Consider the following 27258-nt stretch of genomic DNA (forward strand, 5'->3'; position numbering starts at 1 on the left):
AAATGGAATTTCGGCTGTACTCGTGCGCGCAACGTTCAGCAAATATGACCCAAAATTGGAACAATTGTAAGATGTCACAGCAAGTTTGAAGTCGCTGCGTTGCTTTCTAAATTTTCGGCATTATTTTATGTAATAATGACAATTTATCTATATCTATATGGTAGGGGATATAGTAAATTGCTGTACTGTTGCACTTGTACTGTGCATTGTTGATTAATTATTCCGAAAAAACAATCTCAGCAAGTCTTGTAAAAATTATAGCTATCGTAACCCTTTTCTAGTTTACCCAGAACTTCTAAATTCTTCAGAAACACGTATACGTAGAGATGCATAACAGCATTTAACAATTAGCAATTGTTTCGAACAAAGTTGTCATCGATATTTGAGGTAAATGTAGAGGTTTACTAAATGTAATTGAATAATTCTAGAGCAAAATTTGCATAAACAATCGCGAGGCCAAGAGCACTAACAGTCATTGTCTAGCTACGACCTTCCTCAGAAGTTTCGTGAGAATGGGATCCGAGCCGTAGAAATTGAAGAAAGCAACGCAATGACTCCAAGCTTGCTGTGACATCTTCTTACCATTGTTCCAATTTTTGGTGATATTTGCAGACCGTTGCGCGTGCGAGAACAGCCGGGATCCCATTTGTCAGAAGTTTCGTGAGAATGGGATCCGAGCGGTAGAAATTCAAGAAAGCAACGCAGCTACTCTAAACTTGTTGTAACATCTCCTTACAATTGTTCGAAGTTACTCATTGTGTTTACAAATTGTCGTATCACCACTCGTATAAACAATGCAAATGGCGAACGATGCCCGTTCTACTAGCAGCGAGGCGCTGCAACTGCTATATTCAATGTACATATGTCGACGAAGACACCGTTGAAACAATCGAAGAACGCAATAGAGGTATACAGCTCGGATCCCATTTGTCAGAAGTTGTTCGAATCCCATTCGGACGAAAGATAAAAACAGATGCACGGGACCTCCATGTCTCTAAGCTTCAGCACATGCACGAAGACGCAATGGCAAACTTGAATACAAGGTACTGCTAACTGAAATAAAAAGACTAGTTTTCATTTCTAGCATTAATTATTTCAGAACAAAATACTTTAAGTATGCAATACAGCACAGCATGATACTTGGAGTTTGTGGAAGAAGTCATTGCTCATTCTGTTCCATCAGTGCCATGCACTGCTTCTAAATCAGCAGCCGCATAGCTAAGTGACTACTAGCAAGTAGACGTAATTGCACTAAAGTAAGCGGTGCTGTATCCACGTCGGCTGCTTCTGCGATACCTGGTCCTATGTTTACCATTCCACATGAATTAAAAAGAGGTTGGACGAGACGTAATATATCTCTGCTTACCTAGATCTTGTGCACCGACGCCAACCAAGAGGTCCACAGGATGTGCTGTACCTACTCTGGTAGGCAGACCGTGCATAGTACGTGTAGGATTGAGACCTAGCCCTTTGTTCATAGCAGTTTCCTAAAAAGATCAATGAATTGAGGTTAAACCTGCCTTCCGACTCCTGCATATGTGTAGACAGGACTAGGTAGACTAATAGTATTTCTACGAACCATTGCAGCAGGACGACACGTCTTGAGTAGATCCACCGCAAAAGCTCCCACCACACACCGGAGCTGGATTGTTACACAAACGATTTCTGATTCGGGTGCTTCGACCGCATGATGCTCGACAAGATGACCACGACGACCAACTTCCCCAACCGCCTGCGACTGTGCAATTGAAAAGAGAGTTTAACTAGTGACAAGTATATAGCAACTGGCTGAGTAGTAAACGTACTAGGACAACATCTTTCGTTGCACCACTCCGTCAATTCTGAAAATCCGTCGCACGATTTGCCGCTACATGACGGTGCAGGATTGTTGCATGCTCTTTGCCTTTTGCGTATTCCTTGAGCGCATGTCACTGAGCACGCAGACCAGGCGTTCCAAGCGCTCCAGACGCCAGCAACTATAACCGACGACAAAAATCTAGTGTACTTGTGATGTGACACACACGCACGCACACACACACACACACACACACACACACACACACACACACACACACACACACACACACACACACACACACACACACACACACAACACAACACACACACACACACACACACACACACACACACACACACACACACACACACACACACACACACACACACACACACACACACACACACACACAACCACACACGCGCGCAACGATACAACAATTTGCTTCTACTAAAGTATGACGTTCTCAGTGATATATAGTGTTACCTGGACAGCAAACTTCATTGCATCTCTCGTTTTGCCTGCTATTTCCCGGGCACTTTGTGCCTCCGAACTGAGGTCTTGGGTTAGTACAGAGGCGATCTCGAAAACGTGTGCCGCCCTTACAAGTTACTGAACAAGCCGACCAAAACGCCCAGCTACTCCAGCCACCATTGACTACACAAAACACTCAAAGAACAAAAAGGAGAAATAACAATTCTCAACTCACTGGGGCATCTTGGTGGGGAGCATTGACGTCGTTCGATGTTGCTGCCTGGACATTGCATTCCTTCACATTGTGGACTAGGATTCGAGCACGATCGTTGTCTGTTTTCCAACCCTCGCTGAGTATCAGAACTTCTACAGGACAAGTCGCAATTTGTCCAAGAGGTCCATTCCGACCATCCGCCGTGAACAGCACAGCATTGTGTGTTACAATTGCTTGTCTCGACGTCAGATCCGACGCAGTAGAGACCATTGTTCAAAGTCCTCGGATTATCGCAGCGTCTGTATCTCGTTCTTTGACCTCCACCGCAAGTCTTAGTGCATTGTGTATAGCTACTCCATTCTCCCCAACCACCGTTTACTAGAAAACAGATAGAAACTGTTAGCTAAAAGATTAATGTGTTGTATGCGCTTAATTGATTTACCTGGACACAAGAGACCACCACAAGGTCTCGTGTCGGTGTCATGTCCGGGACAAGTCCGTCCGTCATTGGCAGGTGGCGGTGAATCGCATTTTCTTCGCCTCTGCTGATTTGATCCTTGGCATTTGTCTGGACTGCAAAAAGGCGTCCACTGACTCCAAGTACTCCACTTACCGTCCACTGTACAGAAACATGTGTAACGACTATTACAGCGCTACCCAAAATGATCTTCAGTTCTTAATATTGATATTTCGGTTATTTTAACCAAAGGAGTTTCATCTCCTTGAGTTTTAATCAAATCAGCACCTCGCACAAGATTTGGAATATGTTATCAGCGGGACCCACCTATGAAGGAGCAGGTGTTAAAGTTAAGTGAGGTGACTAGGTGTCACACTGGTGTAGCATCAGGAGGAAGGCAGATAAAATACACCCTAATCTTTTTAGGTATGTCAAGCAAAAGTTCCATGTTTTCCTCAGATTACCAAACAGTGAGATGAATCTTCCTCTATCACACTGTCCCACTAATGGCGAACGTTCGTCTACTGTGGAAGTAAAAAGTAAAAAAGACAGGCATGGCTTTTGCAGTGTGATTGATCAGCCCCCAAACTTGAAGACCACGTTACCCCGGTTGGTGGCACATGCACCATTGCCAGACTTACGACCGTTGTTTGACAAAGAATTTATAATTCTATTTTTGAATCTCGTCGTCATCATATAAGGGTTTTCTCGATTTGTCTAAACCGTTGCTATAGCTGGGCCTAAACTAGCTATAACACCAAATCCTATAACGTCAGAATTGAGATTTTGCGTACCTGGACATGGAATTCTGTTACACGCTGTGTTCTGACTGTTCTCTCCAGGACATCGTTGCCCTCCAAAATCAGGTCTTGGATTTGTACAGCTCCTCACTCTCAATGTTTGGCCACCACCGCATGAATGAGAGCAAAGCTGCCAAGTCGACCACGCAGTCCAACCTCCATTTACTACAGAAATAACTCCAATTAGATCTTCTGGAGAACATTAGCGAGACATTTGTGAGTACTGACAGGGACAACTTTGGCTATTGCAATCGCGACGATCGACATCGAATCCGGAGCAGGTTCGTCCTCCGTGTTGAGGCGTCGGGTTCGAACAAGAACGCCTTCTGTTTCGTTGCCCTCCAGGACGACACGAACGCGAACATGCACTCCACGTTTGCCAATACGACCACTCACCGTTCACTAGTGATAGAAAAAGCAACCTTAATTAATTAATTCTACACTCACGTCGTATTCATTTGCACGGAGGCAGGAAATTTGGGGGCACAGGTTGTTTCACCTATGCGTCACATCCCAATTGAATTCCTTTCTTCTAAAATACCTGGACATGCTTGTGCATTGCAGACCGATGACTGATGTGCAAATCCAGAACAACTTTTTCCTCCATAATGAGGCCTTGGATTGTTGCAAATTCGTATCCTAGTTTTAAATCCTCCGGTGCAGCTTTGGGTACACGGTGACCACAGATTCCATGGACTCCAACCGCCATTAACTAAATTCAATTGACATAAGCGTGTTAATAGTAAATAGAATGAACTCGAGAAATAACCCATTGCAACTGCCTATTAAATTAGCAATAATATACAATAACAATAACAGGAAAAACTTTAGCATATAGACTACGAATTCGTGGACATATTGTACACACTGCAATTGTAGTAGCAAGTGATATCGCGGTGCTATATTCTTGTCGAAAATCACCAGGAAGTTTTCAAAACATTCTTCGACGTCTTTTTCTTTTTTTTTTTTGAATTGCAAACAGCGGGAACAGGCTATTTTTCAAACTCTGAGTTTGCATAATGTCTAGTTTCCGTATAAGCAGCACCCACTGGAACCGCTTGTAACAATCTCACAGAGTCTGAAGACGAAGGTAAGTAGAAATTACAGTGAACAAGTCTGCGCGTCTATGTTCGTGCAAACATGGGTATGTTCATGAAGCGTGTTTCATTAACTAATAATCGACAATATGTTCAAAGGTTTTGCCTAGCGCGAGAGTAAAGTCGTTTCTTACCGGCACATTCGATTCTGTTACACGGCTGGTTGTCGTCGTTGTGGCCGCTGCAGGTACGGCCGCCGCACTCCGGTGGTGGATTGTCACACTTTCTCGTGCGTAAACGCGTGCCGAAAGGACGACCACAAGATTTACTGCATCTCGACCAGGAACTCCAATCACTCCATTCTCCGTTCACTATAGTATATATGATGACAGTAAAATGTTTATCAAAAATGCTGAAGATTGCAAAGTGCGGCACCTGGGCAGCATTCGGTGTTGCATATCTCCAATTTCCTGCTCTGTCCCACACACGAACGTCCTGCATCATTAGGAGGTGGATTATTACATTCTCTATATCTCCAACGAAAGCCGCCGCCACAAGTCTCTGAACAGCCAGTCAAGCTCCAATCACTCCATTGGCCATCAACTACATGCACAACAATTCCAATTGTTCACACATACAGTATTGAAATAATTCTAGGAGGACAAGTGCTATACCGGGACACAGGATTTGGTCATTGCATGACCGTATCTCTTTCAGATCAGGACAAGCGTCGTCGGGTGACAAGCATTCCTGCTGCTTTCTTCGAACTTGGACTCCTCCACTGCATGTTCGAGTACAGGCAGACCACTGACTCCACGTGACAAATTCCACTGTATCACAGCATACAGGCAGACAGCTATATAAGTAAAAAATGAAGTTGTGAACAAGTTACCTGACTCGTCTATGGTCATTTGAAGGTGGCGTCGCGACCGTCCAGCTTCATTCTTGGCAACGCACGTATAATCTCCAACGTCCGCTTTCGTAAAGTCTACTACGTTCATCTCCCCATCCAGGACTTCGAACTTTACCGTTTTGCTTCGTAGCTTCCACTCGACTTCCGGTAAAGGAAAGCCTGAAGCTACACACGGAATTGTCAGAGTCGATCCAATAGGAATGGCTATGTCTGCGATATTGTGTGGCAAGGGTTCAATGTGCGGAGGAACTGAGAAAGAAGAATTAAGATAAATGATGTGCAGAAGCGAGCACACACTTTATTTCGCTAACCTGCGACGACAACACGAACGTTTACTGTTACCGATCCAAGATAGTTGCTGGCCTTGCACTTATAATCACCACCGTCATCAACTTGCAACGAGCTTATAAGAAGAGTTTCGTTGGTAGCTAAGAGAGGATTCTTGCCCTGCTTCTTAACCTTTGACCACTTGACCTCGGGTAGCGGAACCGCCAACACATTGCATTCGAGAGTCAATGGCTGGCCTTCCACGCCTCGCACTTCCAGATGCTTATTGGAAGCTTTGGGTGGGACTGTAAAGTAGAAGTACACTCAGTTTGTTAATGCCACTCTTGACTCATTGATTTGTTCTCTTACTTTCAACTACAAGTTCGAATTTGAATTCTTTCTGTCCATATGTGTTGACGGCTTTGCAACTGTAAGATCCCTCGTCTGTCTCCTCTAGCTTTCTAATATCTAAAGACCCACTTAGGTCAAGAGAAATGCGCTCGGACCGCGCTATTCGTCTGCGATCAAAAAACCAGACAAAGCCAGGAACTGGGTAACCGCGAATGGGACAGGCCAAAGTGAGAGCAGATCCCAATACTCCTCGCACTGATTTTCTTGTCGGACCGTCTTTGACATCAAAATACGGAGGACCTGACAAAACGTGTCAACCTTAGAATGTTACGTACAGTCTTGCATGCACAGAATGTTGAAGAACCTTCTACAATGACACTGAATGATTGACTGTCGGATCCCAGCGCGTTTGTGGCAGTGCATGTGTAGTTGCCCTCGTCACTGTTAGAGACAGTCTCAAAGAAGAGAGAACCGGACGTGGTCACAGAGATTCGTCCTCGACCGATTTCTGACAGTGGCATGGAATTTATGGACCAACCGTAACTTGGAGGAGGAAATCCTGTAGCAGTACAAGCAATGAGCAGTTCCTCTCCTTCAGCCGCTGTAACTGCGTTAAATCCGTAATCAAGAATAGTCGGTGGCTCTAAAATGCAAAAGATTCCAGTTCGGTGTTGTCAAATGCAACACTATTTTTACCCAAGACGCTCAGAAGGTAATCTGCGCTGTAGCCGATCGTCGTTTCTCCCACTGAACACGAGTACAATCCTCCAAGAAAGTAGTCGGCTGCTTTAATTATCAGAGTTCCGTTTTGTAATACAGAGAACGTTTCTGATTGCTCTGGAATCATCGTAGCTCCGCTCCACCAGGTAACGTCATTAGCTTGTGTCAATCCATCAGAAGGCTGGCAATCGAAGTAGGCGGGTTTCCCTACGCGAACCTTTACAGATCTCACGGCTGCCAAACCTAAATCAACAGGAAAGAAATCTCTATAATGTCACGGGCAGACGAAATTGTGGGAAGAAGCAAGCGTACTAACGAGCAGAGTAACATGTAAATGAGAGTGACCTAGTACGTTAATACAGACAAATTAACAAACACACAGACAGACAATACAACCCATGAATTGCTCTTTCCAGAGTAAGTCCATTGGTCATCAAATATCAAGCAAACTGCTTACTCTTAGCAATAAGTTGTGTTGTTTTAGTAGTATTTCCAAATGGATTAGACACCACACACAAATAGATTCCAGAGTCCGACGTTTTTGTCCTTAGAATAGTCAAGGTACCATTGTCTGTCACCTCGTGGCGTGAACCCTTCCCCAACTCGTTTCCCTCCTTCAACCATTTTATAACTAACGGACGGCCAAACGCCGGACAAGGTAGATTAACTTCCTCGCCAACACTGACAGACACAATCTCAGGAGATGCTGCAACAACTGGAACTCCTACACACATATAATTACAAGAATTTAGTCTTTTTCGTTCGTTCGACGTATACTTGATCAACACACGAGATTAAATGACTAAGGGACAACTAACCTTGAACATTGACGCTAAAGGTGAGCTCTGCATATCCTTTTGAGTTCTCAACTTTGCAATGATAGTCTCCTTCGTGCTGAACTGCTACATTAGAAATGGTAACTACTCGTCCATTGTTCTCATCGTTTGCTTGAGATTCGAGCGTAGTGGGGAAACGCCAGCTGTATGTATTGAGGTTGTCGGGGCTGCTCGTCGCGCAAATAAGCTGCAACTCTTGTCCTGCTGTTACTGTGACGATGAAAGACTGCAGAAGAGCCCTCGGAGCCTCTGAAGAATAAGACACAACCAACCATCACAATCGGATGCGTGCACCGTCTTCATTAAAGTGTACTCCGGTCATTATGTGTGGCTATTTTTAGTTTGACGTGACAATACTAACGTCTACAGCTTGGATTGTCATAAAATGAGACGCTGTAGGATGAAGAGAAAGAGCTACATTCCAGCATGTGCATGCATGATATAGAATCGAATGGTACCGTTTCGCAACACTTAGAGCGTCGACAATTTTGATATGTTCTCGCATATTTTAACAGTCACAGTCTGTACTTATATTATAGTAGCTCAGTGGTCCGTTCTCCGCATGGGCAGATTAAATAATTAGTTGTTAATTAATAAATTTATTGTTGTATGCATTCAGGAAGTACAGTACTGCATATCTCATTCACCCATTCTAATTTATTATGAAGTTTATCTCTGAAGAATTCTCATGAAGATTTTCTTTCAGAGTTATATATCCCGTGTTCAATGATATCCCGTTCTGCCATTATTGATTGTTAGTTAACATCTCGTTGAACACAAAGAAAATGGATTATTATAAATTTATCGTAGTATGCATTCATGAAATACCGTATAAGATGAAATATTGGCGGGGAATTTATTTTTGCGGATTGGTGGATGTTTCAGCGACCGCCAATATAAAATCCGCCATAAATTTGGCCTCCGGGATATACTGACGTCATCAGGCACGTAGATCAGCAAGATAGTAGGAAATCCTTGCTTGCCGTCTGTTGTGTCTATATAGGCAGTAGTTGGAGACCATGCAGTTAGTTAGGGAAGTGTGAGCCACGAACACAGCTGTCAATCACAAACACATGCATCAAGACCACTTAGGGTAAGACAAATCAGTTATCAAACAACAATGTCCGACCTTCAAAAGAAAATCCGCCAATATGCTTTGTGGGTCAATTTCTTAGCAAACCGCCAAAATAAATTACCGCCAATGTTTCATCTTATACGATATACGTATCTCATTCACAGAATTGGTAACAGTGAATTCTCATAAAGTTAATCTAACGTTGTATGCAAATTTATGTTTTGAATATATGCCGTTACATATCCCGTTCTTTGCCTGCCCTGATTGCTTATTGATTGTTAGTTTATATCTCGTTGAAGACAAATTAAAATTTAAAGACCCGAATATATGCAAAAATATCTTTCCTTTTCGACGTCCCGGCAATAAACAATACGCTTCGTGCGTACCCCCCCCCTGATGTCAGGAACGGGCGCTCTAAATTCGGTGGAGATCCGGGCAGTTCCAGAGAAATTCACACGAGAGTAGAGGCAGACTCGATCGGCATAAAGACGTACGTCACAGATCACAATATATTGAGATGGTGTCTTGCACGGTCCCAACGACGCACTTTTGCTGTAGACGCCGAAAGAACTCGCCCGTGCATGGCTCAATGCATTGTATAGTTTCTAAGATATTGAGAATACGTTACCCCGTTTTCGGTGTCGTTTTTGAGATTTCTGATGCGCTTCTTGCTCGCAGGAGGCGCAGTGACGTCGAAGTCACTTCGTGTCGTCACTTCGAAGACATTGCTGCCGTTGCGAGGAACAGGCGGATTGAACGGGGCCGATATTCGATGCCTGTACACGGGCAAACGCAGAGGCATAATTTTCAAAGACCCGGATATACGCAGAAATGTCTTGCTTTTGTCGACGTCGCCTGCAATAGCGACACGCTGCTCGGGTACCGTCCGAGGTCAGGAACGGGCAGTTTAAATTCGGTGGACATCTGATGCGCCGTTTCAGAGATATTCGCGCGCTAGTGGAGGCCAATTCGATCGGCAGGAAATCGCGTCGTCGCGGGAGAAGTCCGGAAGACGACGACAATCTCACTTTCGACCAGTATGGATTTGGTGTGCGCGAGCCAAATTCGGTGAAGATCAGACTCGTGGTCTTGGAGATCCTCTCCTACATACGAACACACACACACACACACACACACACACACACACACACACACACACACACACACCACACACACACACACACACACACACACACACACACACACACACACACACACACACACACACACACACACACACACACACACGACACCTCTCTTATCTATATATAGAAAGGTTGTTGCCCTCCTGTTAATCTAAAACACTGCCTTCTGTCCGTCTGTCGTCTGCAATACGTGCTCTAAGGTTTGTCTGTCTTTCCTGTTGTCACTAGTCCAACTGCCCGGGCTTTTGCATAGATAGTCAATGTAGGTCTGCAGAGTATGCTGGTCTATAGATATCCGCAGTGAAATGGCATGCAGTATCGTGATTAAGAGCATTTACCTAAGTCCACAGGTCTGATCTTGTAGCGAGTAATTTGCTCAGCTACGGAAGACGATCCAATGATGTCGAGATGAAATGGTGAAACTGGAACTCGAACACGTGTTTCCGTGTGTAGAGAACGCATAGTAGCTACCATGTCATAGATGCAGTTCTTGCAGTTAAGACTGACTTGATATCTCTCAAAAATTATGTCTGATGTTGTGATCACATAATAAAGTGTTCCTATAACATCAGTTTTGAAACAAATATACATTATTAACTTTACATTTCAGACTACGCATCAAACCAGTTAACCTTTTACAGGACTAAAAGATGTGGTTGTTTTGAAGCAGACATCATCAAGCTCCTCACAAAATCTTGGCGACTGCATCTGAGGTTCACTTCTCACAGTCACAATGGCACTCGAACTAGTCACGATATGTAGTAAGTAAAGACCAGGAGACAAATCTTGAGATATTGATCCAGCATAACCGTATTTCAAGTTAATGGCGGAAAGGAATGCAAGAGTCTCTCCGTCTTGCGTTTGCACTGCAACTGAATCCAGTCTACCGTCTGACGTCAGAAGTAACGAATCATATTGATTGTTCAGTCGGAGTTCGACTGTACTGTTGCCCATTGGCAAATCTTTGGTGTGCAGTAGATGAGACTGAACTTTGGAGGTGAGTGTGTCTAGCAATTTGCTGAGCATGTGTATTTCCGACTTGGTTAAGTGCAGAAGAGAATTGAAGTTGGAATGGTTTAAGTTGTGCGACCAGTAGGTTTCTCTTACAGGCTGCTCGAGTGTGTCTAGTACAATGACTGTCAACTGCACTCCTACGTCAGACAGATGAGTCAAGACTTGGGAAGAAGCCCGTCTGCTCCATTCTAGATCTCCAACCGTAAAGACGAACAGTGTAGCAGGAGTATGACCGCGGACAGCGTTTGCGACTTCCAAGACAGCAGACGGAACGGCTTCCCTACAGAGTAACCTCGTGTTCGCGTAGATTTGCAGATCAAGGTTATCGGAGAGCTCTACTGATGATGTGGTCGTGAAAAACTGATGCGCACCTAGAAACGTAATTCATGTTAGAGACCAGGAATGAAGAACGTAAAATGGTTCGATGAGGGCAGTGGTACTGCATGTACATGTACGTGCCACAAGACCAACGCAACAAGTGCCTACTTACAAGGTGCAAAATACATACGGACAATGAGCGCGTGATTACTCCCTACTGTTTTGCCACTGCACTAGGCTAGGAAATTATCTAACCATCTGACCTCGACGAGAAACTAGTGCTAGAGCGTATCTTGAAAAACTCCGCATATTTCCTTTGAGCGCTGTCTTCAACTCCTGTTCTAGTTGCTGAGCAAGACGACGAGACATTCCTGATCCCACGTCAACAATGAATCCAACTGATCGGTACTGTTGGTTCGATGTTGATGTTCTTGCGAATCGGAGAGTGAACAAGCAGAGTGCATTCAAGTACAGCACCTTGGATACCATCTCGATCAGTCTAGCGTACAGTACTTCTATTGGGTTTCACCAAGCCTACTTGACATACAAGATAACAACCTAGACAATCAATCTGAAAGCCTTTGCTTACAAGAACAGAACTAAACAATGAGGTAGGCAACTGCTGTGGCTAGACACCTAGGGTACTAATTGTTTCATCAAGTCAATTAGATATGAGAAGTGTTGTTAATTAATAATCTCTATCTCCGTAGTGCTACAAGCGTCCCTATCTAAGCACTGCAATGGATGTCAATTATTCAAACATTACAGTTTATTAGTACTATGCTGAATCATTCACCAACCTTCAACGATTAATGGACTAAGCACAGCTGGGCAATGTGTTTGTGCACTTGCGTCAATGCGATGAGGTGGTACCTCCACAATCTTTGCTAACTCCCACGCTTGTTGTTAGATCAGGTGCACCCTATGGTTAGACAACAGTTTTTATGAATAGTGCACTGTACACTCCAATAGCCACAACAGTATGCCCATTCATCCACCCACACAGCACAAACACTTATTACACTGTCCAGTCACCTATGCACTTGTTCACACAGTCCACACACCACCATTTCACTCACACGCCTGCATGAAGGTAGGTACACGTGTACCTACGCAACGACAGTACTCCCACCTACTCACACCTACTCTCTAGATTTAATACTCATCCGCCCACTCGACAATGCACTCCCACTCAGGCAGGCATCTGACGTACTACTCCCGATACAACACCAAGAACACACACACACACACACACACACACACACACACACACACACACACACACACACACACACACACACACACACACACACACACACACACACACACACACACACACACACACCTGTATAGTAAGAAATTGTTCAACACAGTAGTTGCATCCATTATACTTGTTGCAATCAGTGCATCAGAACGTCCCCACCTTAGGCTTGAGAAATTTAGGTGCTTATTTTGACATTTGTGAACATAAATTTTATTTACTAGTATAACCTAGTAAGTGCGATCCAATGTAAGTCAGCAACAAGTGTAGCTACAATTTTACGGGTTTTGTCAATTAATTAAAATGAACTATGTGATTAATGTATGACGTACAAAAGCAGTCAGCGAGCAGTCCGCTTTCAATCTATATTTGTGTCTGCTTGATAACGGACAGGTTTGCATCGATATTTTCGTAAACGCATAGCAGACGATCTAGGAAGGAAACATACGATGCGGCACCTGATGGGCACCTAGTTCATAGTGACGCTTTAGGAAGCAACCGTCTTTTGAAATTTCCGCCAGCATTGCAGCAAGTCTCCTAGCAAATGTGTTTGTAAGACGACACCATGCTGTACAGAAGTACACAATGATGTAAAAAGTCGTGTTCGACTTGACGCTCTTTTTTCTTCTTCTTTTGTTCTTGTCGTTTGTGGCGTGCTGCAATACCTGTATATACTATGTCTGTATCAGTACGAGGAAACAATTCGCGTTGAAAATACGGACATTAAAGTAATTTTTGGAAAATGTGTTCCCGAAATCAATTTGTATCCTAGTACGATATTTCAAGCTTTTTAGGCAACAATTATTGCAAACGCAAGGGTCTAGTGTGCGCGTGCTTGCAGTGTTAATTAACGTACGCAAACACACGAACAAATTTAATTGCTCGTACAAAGTGTAGAGTGTCCACCTAACCTAGCACTTCATTAAAGCCCGACTTCAAGAGGATCATACACGTCTATCACCTTGCGTATGACTATCGGTCACTTTGCACCCGCACCTTATCGGGCATACCACGCCTACTGACACCCTTGCACCCTTGTGCTCGACCACTAGTCACTTTGCGGTGGTTTTGGCAGTAATCTCTAACAACGTCTCAAGAATCAAGCGATTGTGTAAACAAAACACTCGACGCAAACGTGCAACAATGCTGCTCCTACTTGCAGCAAGTCTACTTGTGTGTACGACGACCGCCCAAGTGGTCGGAGAAGGGAAAACGCTCGCTTTCGTCATCAACACTGATGTACCTGTTGCTTCGTTGTCTGCAATTCCTTCGATTATCAATTCTGCGTACGGGGAAGCTCTATCGTCTACCAAGAGCGTTCTGTTGAGCACGTATAGCAAATACGGTTAGTTTTAGGTAACTGTAAAGTTATTCGTCTGCCAAACTGTCTCTAGGATGATCATCTAGATCATTCTACGAAGGCCGTTTTTTGTTAGTGTTTTCTAGAATGTATGCACGTGTATGACACTTACACTACACTGTATTCTACATACTGACCGCTATAGACTCGATCCAGTCTCTCTCCGCCTTCGAAGATTGGGGGCGGAGAAAGACTGGGTCGAGTATAGTAAAGAGCGGTCTGGCAAGCAAGGGGTATCCGTTGGCGCCTCGCCTTCGTGAGTAACGTAACACGTCCAACGGAGTTTTCAGACCGTCTACTGAAACGCCGAGTCCTAGCTATACAATACGTATATTTGTTGAAACCCTAGCTGTCATGGAAGTAAACATGCAAACTTTCTAGTCTAGATTACGTCTAGAGGCCTGGTATAGGTATTCGTCGTTTTGCGATCGTGATCAAGACAATTGAAATCTACAGTCTAAGTATGCACTCAGTTCCGTTGTAACGACAGTTGTATGGTATTTACTGACATAGAAATTGATATCAGCAAACGTTGACTATCAACAGTGTTAGATGCAGCACAGTGTAGTGAAGGATTGATTGTAGTATGGAACGTGTGAATAGTTGACTGTAGGTGGCATTCAGCTAATAAAGGTGTTTTTGGTTGCCAAGTACACTCAATCCCTAGAATACAGTGTTAGATGCAGCACAGTGTAGTTGCTGAGCGTAGCGAGGCTTCTAGTCCGGGTCGCACAACAGAAATGGGCGTGGTTCTATATGGGTCTCCATCGAGCTTTTGGTGTGTGTGTGTGTGTGTGCGTGTGCGTGTGCGTGTGTGCGTGCGTGCGTGCGTGCGTGTGTGTGTATACACAAATCTCAAATTTCTCCTCCCCACGACCACGTTTCATGCTAGGCCCTACCTTAAAAATCGTTTCCGTGTCCGACTACAGATGAGTCTAAGAACGATTCGTCTAGGCGACCGAACGGCGGAGAAAATGCTTCCTGAACTTTCGTCGCCCCATCCTTTTGTATTGTAGCTGGGGACTGTGTGTACTTGACAACCAAGAAACACCGTCAGGAGTTGAATGCCACCTACAGTCAACTATTCACACGTCCCATACTTACAGTAGAATCAATCCTTTACTACACTGTGCTGCATCTAACACTGTTGATAGTCAAGGTTTGCTGATATCAATTTCTATGTCAGTAAATACCATACCACTGTCGTTACAACGAAACTGAGTTCATACCTAGACTGTACATTTCAATTGTCTTGATCACGATCGCAATTAAACGTAATCTAGACTACTAGCTATAGGAAGTTTGCATGTTGAAGCAAATACGTATTGTCTAGCTAGGAATCGGCGTTTCAGTAGACGGTCTGAAAGCTCCGTTGGAAGTGTTACTCACATACGCGAGGCGCCTACGGATACCCTACAACTAGTAAAGGATTGATTGTAGTACGGGACGTGTGAATAGTTGACTGTAGGTGGCATTCAACTCCTGAAGCTGTTTCTTAGTTGTCACATACACACAATCCCTAGCTACAATACAAAAGGATGGGGCGAAGGAAGTTCATGAAGCATTTACGTCGCGGTTTACTCACCTAAACGAATCGTTCTTAGACTCATCTGTATTCGGACACGGAAACGATTTTTTAAGGTAGGGCCTAGCATGAAACGTGGTCGTGGGAGGAGAAATTTGAGATTTGTGTGTACACACACACACACACACACACACACACACACACACACACACACACACACACACACACACACACACACACACACACACACACACACACACACACACACACACACACACACACACACACACACACACACACACACACACACACACCAGAAGCTCGATGGAGACCCATATGACCACGCCCATTTCTGTTGTGCGACCCGGATTAGAAGCCTCGCTACGCTCGGCATTAACGTTTAAATCGTCTGTTTAGGCGCCAATTCCGCAAGGACGTTCAACGTGGGAGAATTTCGTCGTAACTTACTGACGGTGTTACTATTTTTGCGACGGTCAAGAGATGATGTTTTCCCTTGTATTGACAGTTTGGGATCAGCCCTCGATGATATTGCCTCCTACCTTGTTTCGTCAGAATCTACTCTGTGGCATCTGACAATAGTCACGGACAGATTTGATTCGTCTATGGACAGTGCTCTCAATCTTGCTAATTCTATTGCAAACAATACCAACGCTATAACCGTTATTAGATTGGCGTCTAACGCCACGTGGACTGAAGGTGAGACGTCTCAATTGGATGCCATCTCTCGTGCTGGAGGCGTGGTCTTTTCTTTGACGTCACAAAACATACCAACTGTTGGATATTTCCTTAGGTTGGTTACAACTTTTGAAGGGGATAGAATATTGCAGGAGTCGTTGTCTCGTGGTAGCTCCAATATTTCATTTCTTATTGTGGATTCTCATAAATTTTTGAAGATAGTCGCAATTGGGGACTGTGATGTTACCTCCGTTCTAAGAGACAATAGGCAATTGACTGTTCCTATGAAGTCTTCTCAAGGGATGGCGCTGGTTTGGATTATCCCATACTTGATCAGTCCGGCGCTTTACACTATAATGGTGACAACAAGAACGAGAGCAATGCTTACTGTATCAGGATTGCCGTCTACATCTTTCAAATTCAGATTCTGTGAGGACATTGGTGATCTCTGTAATTTTCAAGAATTGTACATTGCTCCTGTCACAGGTAAGTGTCTTGTATGGAATTATACTGTTACTAATAAGCTTACTAAGGTTACTCTATGTTTTATTGGGAACTGTACAGTACTTGTTGTGGGTGGAAAGAAAGTAAATGATAACTCCACTAAGTTATTGCTAGAAATATGTGTACAGTTGCAATGACCATTGTCTAAGCACCTCTGAGGCAGGGTTTGCTCCGGTGCTTACAAGAGACCTTACAAACCAGACTGATCTGGTTGAGCACGACATAATAATAATTCTTGGATCTAGCCGGATCCTGCGTAAAGTCATGTCTTCTGTCTTGACAGCAATGATGGTCTAAGCACCTCTGAGGCAGAGTTTGCTTTCGGTGCTTAAGAGAGACCTTAAGAACCAGACTGATCTGGTTGAGCACAACACAATATATTCTGTTGCAGTGATTTATTAAGCTTGTTGTAAACTTACTGCCTGACTTTATAAGTCGTTATAGAGTAGGCATTTGATGCAGCTAGGAGTTTGGAAAATGACAGCATGTGTGGATGCACACATCTGTGTATGTACAAAAACTCTGACAAATGGGTTGATTTGCTCCTTTTATTTAGTTAATTAATATGTATGCTTTTTCTTTTCTGACAGAAAATAGGTCTATTGTCTATTGCATGTTTGTTGACCACCATACAACCGGTTATTTCTGCGGTCTTAAATTTCTGTGTTTTGAGAATTTAGACAAAAGTATTAATTGCTGCGAATTAAATTTCTGCGTTTTAACCAGGAAGACAATACTGGTACACACATGTACACATGTATACATGTGTCCAAACGGTTACTTCCTGGGACTCCGAGGATAAGCCTAACTATCTGCAAATCTTATTTGTGCGTTTGCAGAAATATCATAATCACAGAAATAACCGGTTATGCGGTATGTTCTTTTAGTTTCTACTGACTATTTACTGTGTTGTACGTGCTTGTATACAATGGCAGTGGTTGTACGAATGCCATTTGTAGCTGAACAAACAATGACAGTATGTTTGCTTGTTTGCTTGCTTGCTTGCTTGCTTACTTGTGTGTGTGTGTGTGTGTGTGTGTGTGTGTGTGTGTGTGTGTGTGTGTGTGTGTGTGTGTGTGTGCACGTGAGTGTGTGTGTGTGTGTGTGTGTGTGTGTGTGTGTGTATGTGTGTGTGTCTGTGTGTGTGTGTGTGTGTGTGTGTGTGTGTGTGCGTGTGTGTGTGTGCATGTGTGTGTCTGTGTCTGTGTGTGTCTGTGTGTCTTTGGTTGTGTCTGCACGTGTCTGCATGCTCGTGTAAGTTGTAAGGGGTTACAAGTGTTGTTGTGAGTTTGTTGTGACTCAGACTTTTTGAAATTTGTGTGATTGTATGTTAGTGGCATAACTAGGCATGAGACTTGCCTTGGTTAGAAAACTTGAGAAAAGCAGTTGAGTTTTTTCAATCCGTGTGTCCCATAAAAATCTATGAGTTATTCACGACTTAGTCAGCAGGCTTTAAGATCAACAAAGAGAATGTTAGGCAATTTGATAGTACAGGTAATTAATTGTATACCTAGTCAGTTGTTTTTAGTCTGTTAGTTTTTGTTGCTCAGTTGCTCTGGTCACGTGACAGAAGCTTGTACACTTTTCAAGTTGATATAAACAAGATCTGACTGTTGTATTGGTGTTCAGGTGTTTCATACTTCATTGCTCTGCAGTTGGAAGAAAACTATCAAAAGAAATTGCAACAAACATCTTTGCGAGTTAGCAGCCGTAGTAATACACTTTTGCAGACATTTAAACTCTCTTCAAGCAAAGGCATCATACACACAAACGGCAAGCTGGAAGTGGCAGGTTTTTCCTTTCTCTTGGAGTTGGTAGTTCCAGCTGGGTTTACTCCCATATCACCGGCAGTTGTAAATCCGGCAGTACTCAGTAAGTTGTGCTCAATTAATGGATTCAGTTGCATTAAGAAGCTGGAAGTTGGTTGTATCTGTTTAGGTGCTCCCATAGGACTAAAACAGTCCAATGAAGTTGTCTTTAAGGAAGGAGATCCTCTTCGCATTCACTGCCACACTACAAGCCCTATAAAATTGACGTCATATGTCTGGCACACACCAAACGATGTTTCACAAGAAGCGAAGGAAGTGCAACGAAAGGAATTGTTCTTTTTGCCTATTGCTAACAGGTCACTTGCAGGGATGTACACTTGTGTTGCCAATAATTCATTCGGCTCTACAGAGGTCAAGATTCAAGCTAATGTAGAAGGTTGGAATGGTTTGCATGCTTATTTTCTTGTTAAAATTATGTAGTTATGTGTTTTAGGTTTAGGTTATTGCATATTGTACATCAGTAGATGTGTTAGTAAGCATTTAGACTTTACCGAAAGTACAGATAAAATATATCGTTTTCCTTTTCTCACAGCTTGTACATTCTATGGTTAGTTTTCCCTAACTTAGGTTTTACCATTGATCAAACAATATTACTGCCTTTTTCTTTATCTTTAGCCAATCTAACATTACATCTTTGCTGCCTATCACCGACATTATTTGTTTGAGAGTTGGAGAAGAGTTCATTGCATTCTTTTATGTGCATGCACACACACAACACACTTTGCAGTACAGTGAAAATCCAACAATATACTGACTTATGTAACAGTTTGTCTAAGAAAAAATGAACAATGATGAGTGGGTTGTTGGTTACTTTCATGGCGTGAGGGAGAGTGATTTGCTGAAACAATCTCAGAAAAGTATGTCCACTGCCAGACAAACATACTGTTGCACATACCTGTCTGCAGTCTTAGTCAAAGAGTGATCTAGTTGTGTATATGATGCTCACTTTTATCAATTGAAGTAAGTTACGTTGTCAGACCAACATGGATCTTGAAATTGGCCGGGTTAATGTGTACGATGAATTTGCTGTTGAACTGCACAGCTGTCAGTTATTACATGTCTGTAACCTGTCCTTGTGTTAAACTCTTTTGGTAGGGTGTTGAAGTAGTGCATTGAATTAGTGTGTTAGTGTATAAAATCACGCTTAATTAGTTACTATGTTTCCTTTGTTTGCTACTTACTATGTAACAATTGTAGTCGTTTGCACAGGCTGCAGCTGTCTCAGTTGCCAAATATTGCATTTGTGGTTATAGGGAAACCTAATGTTCAAAGTCGCAGTCTTGCTGTAGCAGTCGTTGATGACAATGTGCTTCTTGAATGTGATATCAGTGGGTATCCACAGCCAGTAGTAAACTGGTTAAAGAATGGTTCACCAATAAGAATTACCCCTTGGATGTCAATTCTTGCCAATGGAAGTTTAATCATCCGTATGTCCAGAAAATCAGATGCTGGCATGTATATGTGTATAGCACACAACAAGTTTGGTACAGATAATGCAACCGTTGAGTTGATTGTTGAAGGCAAGTTACCAGTCAGACTGTCTCTAAATTTTCTTTCTTTTGTGAATGAATTTATCTTTTTCAACTAGAGAGATCAGGCCACATTTCTGTGGTTCCTGCAGTAGTTGGAGATTCTCTTTACTTTGAGTGCAAGTCTCAAAGCTTGAATGGCACGGTCACTTGGTGGAAGGATGATGTACTACTGCTCACCGATGACTCACGTTATGATGTTTCACCAACAGGCACCTTAAATGTGACAAATGCTCAACTTGAGGACAATGCTTTGTTTTCATGCGCTGTGCAGTCTCCACTCGGATCATTTTCTAAAAGTTTTGCTGTTTTGCTTCAAGGTAAGTTTCTGGACGTGTGTTGCAAGTGAGTTGCAATGTTGTTGCTTCAAATCGAGTTTTTAGAATTGCCGCTCATTTTGCCTGTGGCTACGCTTATCACTGCAGCCATTGGTGAGTCAGTTACTCTTCGCTGTCATGCATCTGGGTATCCGATACCAATTTATCAATGGATGAGAAATGGAAGCAGCTTGTCATTGTCTCGATACGTACAGCTGTCATCTGGTGCTCTGATGATAGAAAGCGTTGAAAGAAGTGATGGGGGTAACTACACATGTACAGCTCGTAACTCAGCTGGTACAGATTCTCAAATTTGGACTGTTGCCATACAAGGTTTCATGATTATATTTGCATGCAAATGACCATTGAAATATTTGAGTTGTTGGTATATTTATTTGGTTGAGCAAAGATCTAGCTGATTTTAGTGCAAATAAGATCATTAGTAGTTATAATGTTTGTTAATATATTCACTAATATAATTTTTAATTATTTAATTTCTATAGATATTTCTTAATTTGTTTGTAAATTATTAGTTATGTGCTAGGCATACTTACTTTATTATGTCCAGTGAAACAGTCAGTTAGAATGAAGCAAACTATTTTGAAAAACAAGAATAAATACTTTAGAAGTCTAGTCTAATTAAATGGATGATGTGGTCATTTGCCGTTAGGTCCTCCAATTTACGCTACGAACAGATTTGAGAAAGTTGTAGCAATTAATGGATCAGCAGCCTATCTTAACTGTCCCATTGTTGGGTCACCTCAACTAGACTTTACGTGGAAACGCTTCAATGTCTTTACAAGCACATTAAGCAAATACAGTCAACTTTCTAATGGCTCGTTAGTTATTCCACGTACTGTTTACTCTGATCGAGGAATGTACACATGCATTGCTCAAAATCAATATGGAATTCTGACTCAGGAGGTGGAACTTGTTGTTGAAGGTATACTTGTTCAAAGCTGTATTTGTGGATGTAGTGTTTACTGTCTGAATATGGCTGTAGCTGCACCTACTGACCATCCACTAACTGAGAGGTTTGCAGTGCAAGGAAGACCTTTTAAACTTAAGTGCCCTATTTCTGCTTTTCCTGAACCAGTAATAGAGTGGTCTAAACACAGTGACCTTAGCGACACCTCTGGTCAGATTCTAAGTGGTTCTTCAAATGCAAAGTTAAAGTTTGAGTCTGTTGTGGAGTCTGATGGTGGTTTGTATAAATGTTTTGCAACTAATTATCTTGGATCAGGAACTGCATGGATGAAGGTCATTTTGCATGGTGAGAAACTGGTTTCTTTGATTTTCTGTTTTATCAAATAGCATGTATACGTTGTAGTTCCTCCTTTTGTTCCTCCATGGCCTGACAATGTGAAGACTTTGAATATTCCTATTGGATTCACATTTTCTCTTCCATGTGCTGCATCAGGATTTCCATTGCCAACTGTTTATTGGCGGAAAAAAACCACAGCTGGTACTAACGATACAGATACGGATACTGTGAAATTTTCTCCATTTGTCTCTGAATTGGCTGGCAAGTACACATGTATTGCTAAAAATGCTGTTGGCAAGGCCACAAGAAGCCTCGAACTACTTGCTATGGTTGATGAAAATGGTAAGTTAAGTACTTTCTGTACTTTGACAAGTATAAATATATGTTTACTACTGATTATGGACTTTGCCTTGGGCTTTCAGATGAGATGTTTAGTTGGAATTCTTGGTCAGACTGCTCAAAAGATTGCAAAGGTGGAGTACAGACTCGATCAAGACGCATTTCTGCAAGTACACAAGAAGAGTCAGATGATTGCTTACCTGTTGAAGAATTATCTGGAGATTCTTCTGGTGGATCGCTTGAAGGGTCATCTGAAGGATTACTTGAGGGTTCATCTGAAGGTTCACTTAGTGGGTCTGGATTGCTTGACGGGTCATCTGAAGGATCTTTTGATGGACCTTTAAAAAGGTCAGTAACCGCAAAATCAAAACGATCATCAGGACAACCCAACTGTTCAAGCAGTGCCTCAAATGTAGAAACAGAATCACGGCCATGCAATGAACAATTTCCATGTGCTGGTAAAAGATTGGCTTGTGTGCTAGCTTAGACTGTATGAAGTTACTCTTATGTTTAGTTGATGGTGTTTGGAGTGAGTGGAGTAGGGGAACGTCATGCAGTGTGAGCTGTGGAAGTGGCTTGCAATGGTTATTCAGAGACTGTAACTCTCCACCTCCAAGTTTAGGTGGAAAACATTGTCGTGGTGAAACCTCAGAAACCAAATTGTGCAGTGACGCTGCTTGTCCTGGTTTGTTTATATAATTAGTGAACAAAAAACATTATGTGAACTTAGCACTTTGCTGTGTTGCAGTGGATGGTGGCTGGAGTGACTGGAGTTCATGGACAAGATGCACAAAATCTTGTGGCCATGGTGGTACTCGGGTGAAGAAAAGAAAATGTGACAATCCACCTCCTTTAAATGGTGGGCAGCAGTGCTCTGGATTTGACAAAGATGAGGAGATTTGCAATGACCAAAACTGTCCAAGTGAGCGATATTTGCATATTTATTCAGGAACATATCTTTGTCGTATTCCTCTATTCTTGGTGTACTTGGTACTACCGTATGTGAAATTGTGCTGGAGTGTTGATGACCTTCTGCAATCACGCCATGTTGTTTGATCCATGAAGCAGTAATGGAGTGTGCTACATGAGCTATTGTAAATTCTTTCTTGGACTTTCCTGAAATGATCAGGATGTTGTGTGGTAGTGTCGCATAATTGCCTTATGGGAACCAATATCTTTGCCTTTTTAGTCTATAAGTTAATAAAGGTTATGTAACTCTTATGTTTGTTAAATATGGCCAAATTTGGAAATATTAGAAAGTATGAAACGTGTTATCACGCTGAAGTTCTAAAACTACTTGTTAGAGATGCAATTATGATTCGTTACTTGGGGTTTAACAATATTTGACAATGTAGGGAAAGGCAAATATAGCAACTTAAGAATTGTTCTATTTGTTGCAAATGCCAAAGCTGGACTGCTGGATCTGTTTACACACGACTTACAAACCTAACCTTAATTGTCTTCATACTCTTGTGGCTTGCCTGCCTAGTTCCTGCAAAATGGTGTTCATTGGTATGTTGTGAGCTCTACTCTGACACATGACACAGCAGGATAAAATCTTTTTTTTTCTGTTTACAGTGATGACAAAGGACATACATACTATAAACCTTGTGAATGGCACTCTTAGTACTATTTCTAACACTCAAAACAACATTTTCTTATTTATATGAAAACAACTCTGTGACATGACTGCATTGAATTGCAGTGATCTGGTGAGATCAGATCAGTTCATGAATATTACACATTACCACGTTTATGGGACAGAAGCTACCCGCTTTCATTGGCAGAGCAGTTTGTGTTACTTTTAAGGCCAATATGTATGCCTTTTGCTATTTTAGCACTCGATGTAGTATATCTAAGCAAATGTATATTCAAATATGATCTCGCTTTATGTAATAAGTGAAACATTTGAACAACACAATACTTGATGTGCTTATACATGATGTGCTTCGAGCTTGTGTTACATTGTTGCTAAATAAGATATAATAATATTTAAGGTCTAAATAAGGCTTTTTATTAGTTGATGGTGACTGGAGTGAGTGGCAGGCTTGGACAGGCTGCAGCAAGTCATGCGGACGTGGATTCAAAACAAGATATCGATTTTGTGACAATCCTGTACCAGACTATGGTGGTAGCCAATGTGTTGGTTTTTCATCAGATTCTGCACTTTGTAATACTCAGCTCTGTCCTGGTATATTGGTTTAATATTAACAAAGATTTCTTTGGATGTTTGTAAATCAAAATTTTGATTAATTTTAGTTGATGGAGAATGGAGTCCATGGCAACAATGGTCATTTTGTTCTAAAACTTGTCTTAGTGGTAGTCGTTCTCGTGTCAGACATTGCAACAATCCAGCACCTAAAAATGGTGGTTTAGACTGTCCAGGATTCCACACTGATTCTGAAGTATGCAACAGTGATCGTTGTCCAGGTAGAGTGTTTTTGATATATATTTTGTTTGTTTGTTTGTTTGTTTGTTTGATATTGTACTCTCTGTTTCATAATTTGAAGTACTTTAAAGTTTTGATGTACTATGTATAATCGTGTTCATCTGCTTTGTGTTTTTTGTTCCATGGATCCTTTCCGGTCATGAGACTAAATCTTGAACTTTTTTGGTTAGTTGATGGTGGATGGACTAACTGGTCTGAATGGTTCCTGTGCTCACACTCATGTGGTGGTGGCTTGCGTTCTCGTTTTCGGTGGTGTACCAATCCAGCCCCTGACTATGGGGGAAGGTTTTGTTCAGGACATAGGTCTGAGGAAGAAGGTTGTAACTCTCAGCCTTGTCCAGGTATCAATAACATGCATTTACACACACACACACACACACACGCACACACACACACACACACACACACACACACACACACACACACACTTGACTCTGTGTGCTGACTGTTGTAGTTGATGGAAACTGGGAATCATGGCAATTGTGGAGTCCACGTTGCACGGATGATACTTGCAATGGAGGTATCCAAACTCGCCGTCGAAGATGCAACGATCCAAAGCCATTGCATGATGGTAAAACATGTCCAGGGTTTTCCTACCAGCATCGTCCTTGTGGAGGTCTTCTATGCCCTGGTAAGTTTTATAGTTTCTACTTAGTTAACTTGAGTAAGCCTCTATTGTGTGTGTGTGTGTTTGTGTGTGTGTCGTAATTTTAGTGGATGGCAAGTGGAGTGACTGGAGCAGCTTTACTGTGTGCTCTAGAACATGTGGTGGGGGAGAAAGGGTACGATTTCGACGTTGTGATGATCCAAGACCATCAAACAATGGACAGTACTGTTGGGGGAATTACCTAGAAAAAGAATCGTGTCGAACGAATGCCTGCCCAGGTGATTTGTGTGTGTGTGTGTGTGTGTGTGTGTGTGTGTGTGTGTGTGTGTGTGTGTGTGCATGCGTGCGTGTTTATGTGTAACTTCTGTAACTCAGTTGTGAACAATTTGCATTTGGTGAGTGGAAAAATTATAGGTTCATGGACAACGGTTTAGCACAGGTTTAGATTTCTTGGGCACATACGTAACTCACACACAATTGCATTTGTCAACTCAGGGGTATGAACGATTGATTTCCTGCTATTTTGACTGGGATTAGACAAGATCTCTGACTTGGCAAAAAATATGATCAAGCAGCAGATGGATACTCATGAGCCTTGGTGTCCAGTCCCAGAGCTACACCATAGTTAGTGCTCCGGGTACATAGTCAGCACCAGTCCAAAGATCCGCAAAGTGCGTGGTTGCCCTGTCTGACAGGAGAACAATCTCTAATAGAAGGACAGTGCCTAAAGTCCACGTAGCCAACCCCTCCCCTTTTCTATTTTCAGTAGGCAGGCAAATATATAAAAAGGGGAGGGGCTGGCTACACGATACTAGAGTGCATAATGCTGACAACTAGGTTAATAAAAGACTATACATTTGCTGGAACTTTAGTGCTTTGTCATTTAATAGATGTTATAGTCAGATGTTTGTTATCTATGCTCATGCAAGGCAAAGCAAAGTGTGCAGCTTAGGCAAGGTTGTGTGTCAGCAGTTTTAAAAAATGTGAATGTTATGCCAATCATGCAGTCCGTAGAATCATTTTCGACTGCAATGCTAGCTATAAGACAAGCATGTTTCGGTACTTTGATATGTGTCAAGGTATGCACAAAGGTTTATTAGTTGTGTGTGTTAGTGGATGGTCAGTGGTCTCTTTGGTCTGGTTGGCAAGCTTGCTCTGTAAGTTGTGGAGGTGGCACTCATATCCGTGTAAGAGCATGTGACAACCCAAGTCCATTGCATGGAGGGAATCCATGTCCTGGAATTCAAACAGAGAGCAAATATTGTAACACCAACCGCTGCCCTGGTATTGACCTCTATTCTGTTGTTGTGTTGGTAAACTGTCAGTGCTTATTTTTGTTTGGCTGACAGTACATGGTAATTGGGGAAGCTGGATGTCATGGTCTTTCTGTCCGCGTACTTGTGTTAATCCTGGACAGTCTTCATCAGTTCAGCGTCGAACAAGACAGTGCAACAACCCAGCGCCTGACTTTGGTGGGAAGGAATGTCCTGGGACAAACTTCCAAGATCAGAGATGTGGATCGACTCGTTGTCGTTCATAATGTTGAACTATATTATTTCGTTGAATTGATATGAGGCAGACATTGGTAGTTTTGTGTAGCAGTTGTCAGTGCTCTAAAATTGTTTTATTGACTGGTGACTTCTTCAATAGATGTTCATGGTAAAGTGAGATGTTTATGGTGTCTTACCTATCTAGCTTGATATCACACACCAGTAATATTACTATGTTCTGTTAATTAATTAACGTAGAGAGATTACTTGATGAACTTAACAAATGTACAATTAGCTTTAGGACCCAGCCAAACTTCTAAATCCATCAGTATTTGAAAGCTACAAAATAAATCTAATTTTTAATAATTAATGCGTTAAAGTAATGGTAAAAGCAAAATACTGCCTCTATTTTCAGACTTCGTGTTTTGCAAATTTGTTGAGATGCATGCCCTTAAACATGTCTGTTGACATGATTCCACTTCAAGTGACATTACATTTGAATAGAACTGTTACAAACGTTTACCGAAGTCTACTCCCAAACAAACGTCATGCACTTTTAGTAGTCATGTTTCATGGAATTAATTAAGTTATTTAGCTATTCAGAGGGATACATGAGGCACTAGGTTAGCACAATAACTTCTGGCGTGCAGTCCAGTGTATATAGATAGA

General features: G+C 42.3%; 2 protein-coding genes across 2 annotated transcripts; one reads left to right on the forward strand and one right to left on the reverse strand.

Moving 5' to 3' along the window:
• Positions 1–1038: 1038 nt before the first annotated feature.
• Positions 1039–11997, reverse strand: LOC134186750 (hemicentin-1-like). The gene is made up of 23 exons (XM_062654800.1): positions 11683–11997; positions 10720–11472; positions 10426–10647; positions 7850–8116; positions 7489–7755; positions 7008–7274; positions 6676–6954; positions 6330–6611; positions 6005–6265; positions 5673–5942; positions 5455–5610; positions 5216–5383; positions 4975–5151; positions 4285–4455; positions 3972–4145; positions 3738–3908; positions 2929–3105; positions 2508–2864; positions 2285–2455; positions 1806–1976; positions 1580–1738; positions 1367–1487; positions 1039–1302 (listed from the first exon to the last, which is right to left on the reverse strand). Exons 1-23 carry the CDS (start codon positions 11906–11908, stop codon positions 1230–1232), a joined length of 5340 nt encoding a protein of 1779 aa, XP_062510784.1. The 5' UTR covers positions 11909–11997; the 3' UTR covers positions 1039–1229.
• A 1768-nt stretch (positions 11998–13765) lies between these two features.
• On the forward strand, positions 13766–26769 carry LOC134198380 (hemicentin-1-like). The gene is made up of 20 exons (XM_062667761.1): positions 13766–14025; positions 15983–16747; positions 18395–18637; positions 18704–18970; positions 19848–20114; positions 20183–20443; positions 20507–20773; positions 21111–21383; positions 21444–21713; positions 21771–22046; positions 22127–22501; positions 22558–22728; positions 22792–22965; positions 24064–24234; positions 24303–24473; positions 24663–24833; positions 24947–25123; positions 25207–25377; positions 26213–26383; positions 26449–26769. Exons 1-20 carry the CDS (start codon positions 13824–13826, stop codon positions 26637–26639), a joined length of 5034 nt encoding a protein of 1677 aa, XP_062523745.1. The 5' UTR covers positions 13766–13823; the 3' UTR covers positions 26640–26769.
• The last annotated feature ends 489 nt before the right edge of the window (positions 26770–27258 follow it).

The sequence above is a fragment of the Corticium candelabrum genome, chromosome 1 (assembly GCF_963422355.1).
Source record: "Corticium candelabrum chromosome 1, ooCorCand1.1, whole genome shotgun sequence".
Taxonomy (NCBI): Eukaryota; Metazoa; Porifera; class Homoscleromorpha; order Homosclerophorida; family Plakinidae; genus Corticium; species Corticium candelabrum.